This window comes from Cataglyphis hispanica, chromosome 16 (assembly GCF_021464435.1).
Source record: "Cataglyphis hispanica isolate Lineage 1 chromosome 16, ULB_Chis1_1.0, whole genome shotgun sequence".
Lineage (NCBI taxonomy): Eukaryota > Metazoa > Arthropoda > Insecta > Hymenoptera > Formicidae > Cataglyphis > Cataglyphis hispanica.
Genome location: NC_065969.1, coordinates 2,116,195 through 2,130,453, shown reverse-complemented (window position 1 = coordinate 2,130,453; position 14,259 = coordinate 2,116,195). Strand labels below are relative to the sequence as shown.

Genomic DNA, 14,259 nt, shown 5'->3' with positions numbered 1-14,259 from the left:
GTGCAACCACGTGTAAATTATGTAACAATCGCGAGAATGACTCGGAACATAAATAACGACGTAAGAAAATAACGTAATAAAATATTTCACATTTTCGATTTTCGCATACTTTAATTTTTTATTTTAAATAATGATAACAACTGATTTGTACGAATTAATAATTTTATTTGACTCTCACGCCTGTAGGAAAACGAACGATGATTATTAATTAAATTATACATTGTGAAGAAAAATCTCTATATAAAAAATAAAAGTATAATATAAAAAATGTAATATAAAATAGAAAAATATATAAAATAATATAAAAAAAGAATATAATACACAAAAAAAAATTGCTAGAGAAAGCAATTCTCAGTAAAATTCATAAAAGTACAATCGCGCAAATATTTAGTGTTTTTCTTAGACAAATAATTATGATAATACGAATTACCAAATTAATCGATAAGATTCGTCGGGCGTAGCAGTTGGAGGCAGGATCGTTGGCGAGAGCTGCGCGATAGCTTTTATCGAACAAGAATGTTTATAATCTGTGCACGTGGTGAATAACTTCGGGAGCTCGTACAGACTACACGTCAGCAATAACGGCGGCGATAGCGGCCTGGACACGAAGGCTGATCGGTAATCAGCATCGTCAGCAAATGGGAGAGGCGCGCGAACACCTGTTCTCAAACAGGATGCCGTCGCACAATTCGAGAGCAGACGTAAGGAGAGATGCAACGAAACTGGACGCTACACGGACATCGTGAAATCGAACGATGATACGTGATACTGCGGACAAATCGGGTACATTCGGAAAGCGTATAATGATTACTTCAAGATATCTGTATCAATCATATGTGCAATATTCATAATCAAATGATGAGATCGCGTATCTAGCATAAAGACAAATTCCTGGATCATTGAAGGGAGAGGACCCACAGGCTGCGAAGTGTCAGACAAAGCTCGAGGCTGTCAAATTCGATTTCTTCTAATCGAGCTCCCAATTCAAACGTCAAATAACATATTTGGGTTTTCATTCAAGCCGAAATCCGTGACCGAGAAGGAAAATGGAGACAATTATCACGCGGGAAGCATGAATGGAAGCCTACTTTAGGTGTACCTACTTTAAGGTGTATTTCTCGTGATATCGACGGGCGAGAGATACGTCAAGTCGATCGCGACCAGGCAGCGTCTTCCGCCTCCGAGGAATGCATAAGCGGCTAGAGACAGAGACAGGCAGGTAGGACAGAAGCCCCAGGAGTGGCGAGAGGTCGCGCCGTGAGAGAGCTGCCGTGTGCACCGCGGAGGAGAGACAGCCGCTGATCATTGGTGGACAGCGGAGCCGGGTCGCCTACGTGGTGGGGAAGCCACCAGGTCGACTCCGCAGGTGGGGAAGGCGAGCGGTGGAGGAAGAGGCGTCGTCGTCGTCGTCGTCGTCGTTGTCGTCGTCGTCGTCGTCGTCGGCGATGCCGCGGTGGTAGTGTCGGCGGATAGTGGTAGTGGTAGCGACATGAAGAGGAGGCAGAAAGAGGGCGGAAGAGCAGGAGGTGTAACGACAGAGGTGGCGTAAGCGAGGAGAGAATAAAGGGAGGAGGAGGAGGAGGAGGAGGAGGCAGAAGCGTCGACGGGGAGTTGGATCGCCGTGAAAGAGAGGGAGAGAAGGAGTGAGGGGATGGTGGAGAAGGAGGAGGAGACGCGAAGGACAGGAGAAGCCTCCTCCGCGCCGTGTCGGAGGACAGATCCGACGCGCGTCAGGATCCCAGCCGGACGGAGACCGATCAACCTCCTCGCTCTCTTCACCGCCGTCGGATAAGAGGAAGGAGAACACGCAGACTCCTCTCCCGTGTGTCTATCCGTCGTTGGTTGGTGTCCGGGTATATACGCGTATATCCGGCATGCGTTCCATCTTCTCCGAGGGCCACCTCCGCGAGCCTGCGATCTTCCCTCGAGGCGATCGGCAGTCGAGAGTGTGAGAGGCGACAGCTCGCGCGCCCGCGACCACGATCCAGGATCGACGTTCCGGGGGCGGGAGGGGTGGACAGTGCGAGGTCCGATCGACAGGATAATAAATCGGTGCATAAACTCGCATGGCTCGGAGCATCGTCAGCGACGTTCTTACAGTTAGTGTTTTGTTTTCGAGTTCGCCAGCCGTCGTGCAGCGATGAGATCCAAGCCGGTGGCGAGGAGACTGGCACAGGGTGAGTGACAGCTCTTCGTTCGTCATTATTAACGATTAATATTAAATAAGTATTTCAAAGTTGACTCGTAAAGAAAAAACCAAATACGTAATCTCATCTTTCACCTTTTAATTTTGTTTTCGAGAAACTGTGCGTCAAAAATTATACAGATATACATTTTTATACACATTTTAAAATATTCATTTGATAATAGATTTAAAAAATTTTAGAATCTTTATTCTTTAAAACATTTATTCATGTTTTTATTAAATAAGTATTTAAAAGTAGCCTAGAAAAAAAACATTATATACATAAATATATTAGAAAGAAAGTACATAATTATGCAATCCTCTTTTTCCATTTTTAATTTTATTTTCGAAAAATTGCATCAAAAATTAAACAAATATACATTTTCATACACATTTAAAAATATTTATTTAATAAAAGAATTTAAATATTTAAGAACTTTTTATTCCCAAAACATCATATTTATTCAGTTTTCATATAAATTACTAAATTATTGATATTTTAGAATATAAAATATACATAAGATAAATCACACACACAATCTGTGATTTTTTGAAACATAAAGATGAATGGGAAAAAAATGCAAAGAAAGAGAATGGAAACAAAAGCAATGTAATTTATTATTATATTTCGTCTCGAATATAATTTATCCATATATGTTTACCGCCTTGCGCGCGTATAGAGCTACTATAATTTTAATTACACGCTGAAAAATATGAATGGACAAGAATATACGAGCGAGGGGATTGTAATTATTGTTTAAATTGCTAAGAGCGTCATAGAACGATTTCGGGAAGGCCGTCGCAATTTTTAATTTCTCACACATGATGCGACGCAATCGAAGTATGACACATTGCCTTGTTATAGATAAAAAAAAAAAAAAATGATTGTGCATTATTAATATATATTTTTTAAATAATATTTTTTTACTTTTTAAGCAATTATAATTTTAGTTTTCCAATCAATTTTCTCTTTTCAATTTCTATCAATTCCTTCTCTTTTTTTCCTTTTTAATTAAATTTTCTCCCGCTATACGAAATATGTAAAATTTTTTTATTCAACGTAAGATAGATTTTCCTTAAGTAATCAGCTTTACTCCTTCGCTTTACACATTCCAATAAGTATGTAAATTATTATCTTATTTTTTATTAACATCACATTTTATTATTAATTTGTCGATGTGGTATTGCTGAAGGAATAATTAATTAAATTGATTTATGCGTTAGTTTTATAGAAATTATTCGCGATCATCAGTTATTGAGACGAAAATCATTATAAAAGTGAAACTAACTTAAAGATTTATCAATTTTTAATCAGCGATGCGATGCGAAGCGAATCCTCGCGATCGATAAAGGGAATCAGAAATGAAACTCGATTCCATCGCTCTCCTGGAAACTGCACTAGAACGGAAGACATTACGAGTCTTTCCGCGGAACTTATTTAACGAGGCAATAAAAGCATATATACCATGGCACACGAGGGGTGAAGGGGTGTAGGAGGGAGGGGTAGGAGGGGGGGGGTACTACTATATAAAACTCATTTTCAAGACTTGCAAAATGAGCCCGTGTCCTGGCCAAGTCGAGATTCCGTTTAACAGAGATTTGATTCTTGAGACAAACGCTCTGCATATACAGGGTGTCGCAGGTTGTCAGATCAATGAGGCTTCAGGGTCTTATAGGAAATTGAATTTGGAGCGAAAAAGTTTCGATAAAAACATAGTTCCGGAAACGCTTCGTTAAAAGAAAGTTATGGCTGATGAACTTAGAAAAATCACGTTTTTTTGATGATTTAGAGAAAAGAAACTTTAAAACTCTTTATTTATTCATTTATAAAATAAGTAACGAAATAAATTTGATGAGTAACAAACTAAATATACATAAATTTTTATTTAATGAAATATTTCATTTAATGAAATATTCTGATAATACATTCCAAAGAAAATAAGTTAAAAACACTGAATGAAGCAGAAACTTGAAAAAAACCACCTTTCCATGGTCTTTGCGTAAACATTACATTCTTATCGATCACCAAAATTACACTTAATATTGATATTGAAGTAATTTTGACAATTCGATCGGAAACTGCGTAGTATCTTCAAACCGCGCGGCAGAAGCCGCGTACGAACCGAGAATATAAAATTTCGTCGATAACAGCGTCCTTGTCGCCCATCGGTCTTACATCCCCCTTCTCCCCCTCCCCGCCCCTCAATCCCCCTCCCTCTCCCGAGGGGGATGAAATAATAACGGCATCGGCGACCGCCGATTGGCCGTTGACGAGATCGACCGCGACGCGAATTTCCGATAACGTCGTCGCGAACGTGTCATTGTCCGTGATGTGTCAAAGCAGCGGGACAGAGTGACGGGGTGAGGTGGAAGAGAGGAAGAGGAAGAGGAAGAAGAAGAGGAGTAGGCGGTCCTCGCGCTGGCGCACCAGGAACCGTCGATATTTCCATTCCTTCTCTTTTTCCCCGTTGTCTTGTCTAGTCACTCCGGGATGCTCGTTCTCCTCGTCCTCCATACCGCCACCTTGTTACGGTATGGAAAGTCCCGCCCATCACCGATCTTGTTGCACCGAGATTTTCACGCAATTTCTCCCCCCTCTTCCCCCGACGATTTTCCGTAAACATTCGTGGGTAGCTTCTTCGCTGATATTTCAAGATTATTTGTCGCGACTTTTATTCCGAATTTACATTAATCATCGAATGTCTATTGGAATTTTGAAATTGATCATTTCGCCCATCGAGGAGAAATAAAATTTTGACAGGAAGTAAATATTGGATACGTCGAGTGTGTCCGACAAAAGTGCAATCTCCCTTTGTCTGCCGGTTCAACAATCGCGGCATCGCGGCCATCGGCGTACAAAAGATTCGTCTCGTTAATTTATTATTGCATCATGAATACTGCGGTGGGAGTGAATATTCGAACGAATATCTCTGTGCGGTTTATACGTGTAATTATCTCTAATATTACTACTAATGTTTTCGAAACGCGGAAGGAAACAATGACAGCAGCGCGCCGCATGGAGAGACAGAGAGAGAGAGAGAGAGAGAGAGAGAGAGAGGGAGAGAGAGACGTCGAGAGTCCGCCTTTAGTAGTACATGAAACCATTGACTCGCACATTTATTTCTGGCATGTTGCGCGGAATTTATTATTAACCTCGCGCTTCTCCCGCTGTTAGGGCTCACGGTGGATTCGACAAGTAGAAATGCAGTACATCTTTTACAAAATTCGTATAAACAGAATTATATCTCGTGCAAATGTAGTACATATTTTCTAAGAAATAATTAAATAGAGTTTTATACATTTTTATTGCATCGTTATAAATTTTGAGGGAAGAAGAAAATGTGTCCTCACATACATTTCAGTATATATGTATTAATCTTAATCACTGATATTTGAGAAATTTATTTTATTAAAAATATAATTTATTTATTATTAAGAATGTTTTACGATTAATCATTCAAAAAATCAATAAAAAGAAATTGATTTTCAAAAATTTATTTTTGACAGTTTTGACATAATAATTAATAATATTTTTAATAAAAATAAATTTTTTAAAACAATATTAGTACTAAATTAATTTTGATAAAAAATTACATTTTAATTTAAATAAAAATTAAAAATAATTTGAAAATATTTTAATTTTAATTCAAATTTATTTTTATCAAAATTAAATTTTTATTAAAAATAAGTTTAGGATTTTTTTTTTTTTATATAATTATTTTTATAGTGTTTTATTAATAATTTTGTGCGCCATTGTTGACAAAATTTTTACATAATACGTAGATACTATAACGTACGTTATTATAATAAGCTCCCTTCCCACGGCTCGATGATTCGTTTATGAAGGTACGCGCTCTTAACGGATCTCATAATCTTTGAGATCTAAAAATCCGTTAACGCTTGACTCACGAATCGCCGAAACAATAGTTCGACCCGTTATATGATTTTACGAGATGATGCTTGAGAGGAGAAAGAAAGAAATTTAGGAACGTATATACGTACATAAAGATAATTCTTTTCATTTTATTTATGCCATTTAAATTTTATTGTATATCATGTTATTTAAATAAATTGAAATTAATCTTTGGTATTATAGTATCTAAAACTGCATCTTTTCCACGCGAAAGTAAATTCAATTGCGCTAAATTCGACAATTTAGCTTCATTCATTACATTTTAGTTTCCATACAAGATAAAAAAATATATATATATATATATATTTCTTTTTAAATAATTTCCATCTCCTTTATCCAGCGAATGTTCACAAAAATCACACTGTGTATTATAAATTCGAAATTCGTCTCGTTCGAAATCCACGAACATCCCCTTTAATGCGCACGACGCATTGTGCTCGCGAGACAAGCGGGGAAATTCGTGAAACTTATAGGAAGCGGAAAGAAAGAGAGAGATACCCTCTCTCTCTCTCTCTCTCATTCACCATGGGCATCCGCAGGAATAATCGCGGAATCCACGTACCGCGGGGAGGAGGAGGGAGGGGAGGGGGCAGGGAGGGGGAGAGAGATTTGAAAGACGCATCATCCCATTGAGTGTCGCATCTAACCGCGCGGCACCGGAAGTTCGTATCCGAGAGGAGACAAAGCTAAAGAAACACAACGCATACGGATTACGTGGGAGGAGGGGGTGAGAGTTCTGTTTCATCGCCGTCTTTTGTCTCGCATCCTGAGAGAGAGCGCGGCTTGAATGAAAAGTATGAATAGATCGGATGATCCTAAGGTAGGTCAGTCCATTCTCGTCCTGCGGGAGACTCCAGCTACCGCGAATCCCACCTCTTCTTCTTCTTCTTCTTCTTCTTCTTCTTCTTACTGTCCTTCCGCTGCTCCTTACACACAATTAGACGAACTCAATTGAGGATGTCTTCTCTTCAACGCGATCGCTCGCGTTTGTCTTAGAATATATATCAAATGTTATGTTAATATATATTTGAAGGATTTCCCTATCTCCTATATTATAATGACGTATAAAATGATAAGGGAGAATGGATCTAATTATGTTGATCGATTATGAAAAGAAAGATTAGCAATTAATCGGTGATTAATTCTTCAAAAGAGAACATTGGAAAATTTTGGCTGTAATTTAATATATATGTCCTAAACGATTCACACAAATTTTTGTGTTAATTTAATATAATGTGGATATATTAAAAATGATAGCACTAATATTATGTTAATATATTAACATAAAATAAATGCAGATAGCAATTTAATTTATAGCAATTTAAAATAAATTTTGTAAATGTACATATTTTTAAATTATATTTATTTAAATATTTATTTTAAATTATATATTTTTCATTTCGTAAAATGAATATATTTTTAATGATAAAATTAATTTGGAATAATGACGGTTTGTAGGCACTCTCTTTGCATAATGAAATCAATAATTTTTTTTTGTAAATTTTAAACCCTATCACTAATAATGCATGTGTAATTATGTAAAATTAAAGATACGTGCGCATTATTTTTACACTTTTTTTCAATTATTTTAATAATTTAACATTCGAGTTTAATTAACGCAACAGCGATATATTAAATTCTCTCATAAATGTGTTAAATATTTATCTCAAAAATTTTAATCCGCATATTTTTTAACAAGAAAACAAATTTTCCAACAATTTCGCAAATTTCAAAAATTTGCAAAACATTACTGATCTCCAGCATCTTCAAGAGCATTTGACAGTTTTGAGTTTAATATAGAACCTCCCTCTCCCTCCCCCATCCCTCTATATGAATGATGTGGAGCCGCAATATTCGCAGTATGCATTGTGACACAATATCTCGACTACTTGCTCACCGCTCGCATTTTTGCGCGTGGAAAAGCGTACGCAATAGCGATCACGCGAGCGAATCTATTTCGTCTCTCTCTCTCTCTCTCTCTCTCTCTCTCTCTCGATGCATCGAACATTGCAGGCCGTGAGCGATGAAACAATTGATCGGCCGATCAATCGGTCACGGACGTGCGATAACTTCCCCTTTTCTATTAACGACGGACAAACTTTTTTACGGCTTATTATATCGACGTATGCGACGAATGCATCGAAGACGAAGCGATGACGGGGAGAGGTAGGAAAATGAATCGGATCGGAGAGGCGGCCTCGACAGAGGCGTATCTGGGAAGCTAATGGAAAAAACTGAAGCTTCGAGCATCAATTCTTCGATCATCGACTGCGTGTCTCGCGAAATAATTTTATTCGAGAATATTGTTACGGCTGAAGAAAAAAGAATAAAACAGCGCCCCGGAGCACAAAGTCCCTAGAAAGAAATCGTCATAAGGACGTCTCGTTATCCTTTAGACATCTTCAAGATATTTCCTTTGTGCTGCCTGGGATAAATGCCTTTCTCTGACAGTTTGTTGTTTTTGGCTATATTTCATTGTCTCCAATTTTTCTCAACGCCTCGTGTCTTCGAGATTCACAGAATATTCGTGTATTTCTCGCTCGCTTTCGGACAACGTTGTTATCATCGAGCGAAAGGGGCGGGGGTGGGGGTCGGGGGAGGGGGTAGCGCATAATTAAGAATTACAGTGCGAAATGTCATTCAGGCCAGATCACAGATTGTCTCCCGTTTCGTTTCGCTGTTGCGGCTTTTAATTGGCAGCCGTGTGTGTATGTATTGTAGGCTTCTAAATAGTTTATCGCGGTTCGCGTTGTGTCGTGTGTGTGACAGGCACGTCAGGCAGCTCATGTAGTCACGATTTTACGACACGACCTGGTGTTAATAATACTTAAGCGAACCACTAGCGGGAATGGCCGATCGAGAGTCGATCGCCTCGTAAAATCGATATACAATGAGATAATGATGCATTTCTTCTTTTTCCTTTTTTTTTTATTCTCAAAACAGATTTTGCCATCGCGATATCTCGCCAAGTCCGATAACTTTCTTATTTATCAAGAAAATTCAAATGAAAAGTTTCTCGTACAAATTCATAGAGAATTGGCATGATAAAGTGATGATATCGAATATAATATTTCTGAGGAGAAAACTATGTCTCAAATTCTACATTTGAATCTCTCTGAATCTATTTTATAGAAAATAGATTATGCCTATAAATTGGGATTATAAATTTATTGGCATTTTTTTGCACTTAAAAATAATTTAAATAGTACTTATTATTCCAGATTTTTATTTACATGATACGCAATTTTTTGACAGAGAGAGAAAGCAAGAGAGAGAGAGAGAGAGAGAGGGAGGGAGAACCAATAATGAATATAAAGACATTTTCAAAAAAATTCAAGAGTAAATAAATAAAAAATATTTTCCTAATTAAATAATTTATAGATATTTCTTTTACATATTAATGTGTGGATGATACGATTTAATCGGAGATTCCTGTAGATGCCGAGTAAAAATTAAATGCTGACGCAGGCGAAGCTGATGCCGAACATAAACCGTCTGTTGAGGGTTCGTCAAATCGCGCATTAGTATCGATAGCAAGCTCTAATTCAATGTGACGTCACTTCTGAAAGAGTAGCTTAAATACTCATTGGGGCGAGCCGGACGTGATCGATTCCAGCGACGCGGGCTGAAATATCAACACGACGCTTCCTCGAAAAACCGAGTGTGGTTATGCAAAATCCGATAACAGAAACTTGGAACGATCATTCCACCACGTGGGCTGACTTGAATTTTCTCTCTCTCTCTCTCTCTCTCTCTCTCTTTTTTACGCTTTTCTTTAAAAGTCTTCTCCCCCGCCTCCCTACAAAGTTTGCCGATATTCTCTGTACCTCGGTTCTTTCGCGCATTTGCCGTCATCAATTAATCGTTCGTTTTGCCTCCGCTTATCATTTGTTTTACCATTTCCGGCGGGGAATGCAATCAGTCCGGTTGGAAACAAATGTAGCCAATCGGCCATGACGGACAAATACACGAGACGGCCAGATCTGTTACATGTATCATACATGCTTTCAGCACTGACGTTCATAAACAATCGTGTGGTAGTATTTCCGAAATAATATGCCTCGCACAGTGTCTTTGTATCCGTGTGTGTAATTTCGTGAATTTATTCAGCAATGACGCGGATGTGCAAAGTGTTTCGCATTTTTAGAATAAAAAGACAATTTTAAATTTAAGTTCTTCTCTTGTTGACAAAAAACTAATTTATCTTCCAAAAATGTCCTTCTTTTTCTTCTTTGTATAAAAATAAATTTTTATCTGCTACTTATCACTTTATCAATTTTGACATTTGACATTTGACAGCATGTATATAATTATACAAAATTATATTTATTTTTATTACATCCATTATGTACAAAAATAAACAAAAATGTATGCATTTCATATAATATTATTGATGAAATATTATAATATTATAATAATAATTTAATACAATAATTCAATATAATCCTTAAAAATTGTGTAATTTTGATTGATTTTTCTCCATAGCTAGTCTCACGAGCATGCAATCTTTTTCTTCTGTATAGTTTTATATGCTAAACGATCGTGTTTGCCTCGATAGATCCGAATCGCGATATCAACGAACGGTATTAATCTAGACAACGTAACGGGCGAGTGTTGCTATTGGGGATACGCGCTGTGGCGATAAGGCGCCATTGTTGCCCGCAACTCCGCAATTAAACGATTAATCATCTAATTAGACATCCGTCCCGCCTTTCCCGCATCGGAATCTTTCCCTTCCATAAAGGTCAATTGTTTGACAAATATACGCGCGCGTTAAAGCTCGGCGTCGCGATTTGCATCGCGAATTCTGCCAATCAGCGCTCGGCAATCCCACGTATTCGCGTTCAGATACGATTGTTTAAAAAAATCTGAAAAAAAAAAATGAGACGATTACGAATGCAAAATCGAAACGTCACTTGTAAAGTCATCGCATAACTGCGTAAAATCGTGCGCTCTTGTGTGAAATAAATCGATAAATTTAAGATATTTTAATTCGTATCTTAGAAAATACAAATTTATAAAATAGAAAGTATTTAGATTTTGATAAAAAAAAATTTCTACATGAAATATGAATCACGTTTTTTTTTAACAAAACTTTTTCTGAAAGAATATTTCAATAACAATTTTTCTTTCTAGATGCAATTAATATTTCATGTACAAGATGTTTTTTCTTTTCAAAATTTAGATATTTTGTTTTATTTTATAAATTCGTATTTTTTAAAATATGAATTAAAAAAACTTAGTATCACTAAAAATGTATATCTTTGTTCAGGAATTTTGTTAAGAAACTGATACGTTTACCTTATTTAAGGTAAGCGTATCAGTTTCTTTAGACAATGTTTAGTATGTAATAATTCTACAGTAAAGTATAAAACATTTGAATAAAATTAATAAAATTAATAAAAATAGAACTATATCTTGTCGCAAATTATAGATCATCTAAAGAAACCTTAAACAATAAATTTTTTACTGAATTGTTAAATATATTAAAAATACTATTATTAATTTAATATCATTAATTAAATTTATACAAAAGTTTTAACGTCGACAAAATTTATATAATATAATTTTGAATTCAAATAAATATTTGTCGAATAATTTTATTCTACTATGCCGAATAAAATAAATACACTGGCTTTAGATAAGTACATTAAATGTACGCGGCCCCTGAATAAGGGCTGTACTCTGCTCTATTGAGTCGTGAAATTGCCAGTGCGTGACAACACAGGCAGCTCTACATCATCTCATTGTCAGTAAATCTATAAGTAAATTTTCACAAACTTATTTATCTTTCTTTACAGATAAAGATCCAACTTAAATTTCTAAAGCACTTACATCTTAAAATGAAACATTTGATAGAGTCGATAGATAAAGATAATATAATTAAAAATAGAAAAATTAATAATCGCAAAAGGAGGATCGCAATTTTTTTTTTATCTAGAGAGATTAGAGTCTGCAATTTTCTTTTACATAATTCCTTCGGAGGAGGGGAAAATAAAATGTGCAAAGGAGAGACAAAAGAGAGAGAAGACGGAGTGAGGCTGAAATTTCTTGGCCGAGCCAAGTGCGTTATTTCGTGTCGCGTCGCGACTCATAAAGAGATGTCACACTCCGGGATTCGAGTCCGTAGAGAAGATTTAGCCGCGCGTTAGCTTCTGCAGCGATAATGGCGTCGATAATGGCCGGAGAATTAGCATCGGCGACGATGGCACGCTTCGGCCACGTCGCCGTCGTCGCGCTAATGGATGCGCGTAATGCGTCGTGTCAGCGTGCATTATTGTTGACGAGGTTATTAAATCTCCAAGTCCTCCTTTATCTCGCGATTCCCGGTACGAGCCCGAGGGCCACGAAGAAACGAGTCTCGGAGGACGACAACGGGCAGGAGGAGAGAAAGAAAAGAGCCGAGGAGAGAGGACCGTGGCGGATGAGCACGCGTGTCCGCGCATGAGGTCGCAGGGATCGTTAAACGACGATCCTCGTCGTTTTGTCCTGGGCTCGAACGAGTATCTCTCGCGTCTTGGCTGTCGTCCCGGCAATATTAATAGACGGAGCGCAATTATTCGTGCAAGCGTCGATAGTTTTCACGGTACGAGCCGATCCCAGGAAAGGATCTCTCTCGAGATTGAGAGATGGCGTAAGTTTGAATGGGTGGTGGATTTTTTTTGCGATAATGAAATTTTATTGCATTGTGGTTTCTCTAAGTATTTTTAAATCGTGACGTACACAATATATTATAAATATCATGTAATGTTATCTCCTTTATATGTCAAATCTTGACATAATAGAATATTAATTAAAAATCTGCTTTATGAAAAATGATTTATAAATGCGTTATGAATTTATGATTTTTTTAGAATTTTATTTGAAGAATATTAAAAATTGATTTTTTGGCGTTTTAATTGATTTTTTGGTGTTTAAACAGGACGTCAATATTTTTTAATTATGAATATTTTAGCTTTTTTATTAAACACGAGCTACGCGTGTTCGAAAATGCATAATTTGTGACAGTGTGACATGCTGTTTTTTTATATAATTGTTTAAAATGAATAGATTCGATCTAGTTTTATTCTATAAAATATTTGTGAGATACTGAATCTAATTTCATTAGAGAAAATTGAAAAATTACAAAGTAATGTCATTTTAAAATTAGATATTTCAATTCTGCTGAAATTTATTTACTTCTTAAAGGTTAGAAGAATATTTAATTTTTATTAATTAATTATAATTAATATTATTAATCAATTTAGTTGATTCGATGATTTTTAAGTCTGTCACATCAATTTTGAAAGCAGAGTTTTGAGTTAATTTTCTGAATTTTTCTATAAAATTTGAAAGACATATTCTTTAAACATCATACTTTCAGAAAATTTAAAATAGATTTATTTTTTATTTATTTTATTTTATTTTATTTTATTTTTTTTTCACTCTGTAAAGTAGACTGGACTTCTAATTGTAAGACGTATACTAATCATTGTTAGTAATCATTTAGCAATCACTGTTAGTATAATTGTTGTAAAATATTTAATCAAAAGGTTATATTTTTATCCACATAAATTTATGCATTCGTTACCAGAAATTTTTATACGCGTTTATCAACGGATTGGTATCCGATAAAAGCGTTTGAAAAGACGGTAGGCAAGGTGTTGTAAATGCTTGAATGTCTTCAAGTTAGAAGGGAGACCCGACCCTTTGTAGCTCGCGTGTTGCTTTACTTGTCGTTGCTTTATCAGTCTCATTTCCCGCAATGTCATTTCGCCAGGAACCAACATCGACTATTTAAACCCGTCAATGTTCTCCTCGCCTGTGCTGGCGAGAGAGATCTGAGGATCTTTAAAGAACTGGGCCAAAAGTTTCTGGATCAGGTCGACGTCTGAATAAAAAAAAGAAAAAAATGTTTACGTTCCATGTCTGTCGAATCAGTTGCGCGATCGATCTTTTCGCGTCGCGATGCTTTAAGCTTAAGCGAAATCATGCTCACGCAATTTCGAGAACAGAAAAAAGCGAGCATATCGACTGACTAAGAGCGAGATCGAGCCCCGGCTCCCGTGTGTCGCGTAATTTAATAAGACTCCCGGTTTTCGTGCCTCCATCGATCGACGACGTATTACCCGAGACGCGCGCTAAGATTTCGTCGATGACAATCGGGGCCTCGTGCACTCGG

At 36.7% G+C, this 14,259-nt stretch overlaps 1 protein-coding gene across 2 annotated transcripts in view; it reads left to right on the top strand.

The window, feature by feature from the left end:
- The first annotated feature begins 1,401 nt into the window (after nt 1-1,401).
- LOC126855563 (histone-lysine N-methyltransferase MECOM-like) overlaps nt 1,402-14,259 on the top strand; it is an 88,413-nt gene continuing 75,555 nt past the window's right edge. For both annotated transcript variants that reach the window (XM_050603346.1, XM_050603345.1), the window contains exon 1: nt 1,402-2,177. In XM_050603346.1, coding sequence (XP_050459303.1) covers nt 2,141-2,177 — 37 coding nt within the window. In that variant the 5' untranslated portion in view covers nt 1,402-2,140. The remainder of the gene's footprint in view (nt 2,178-14,259) is intronic.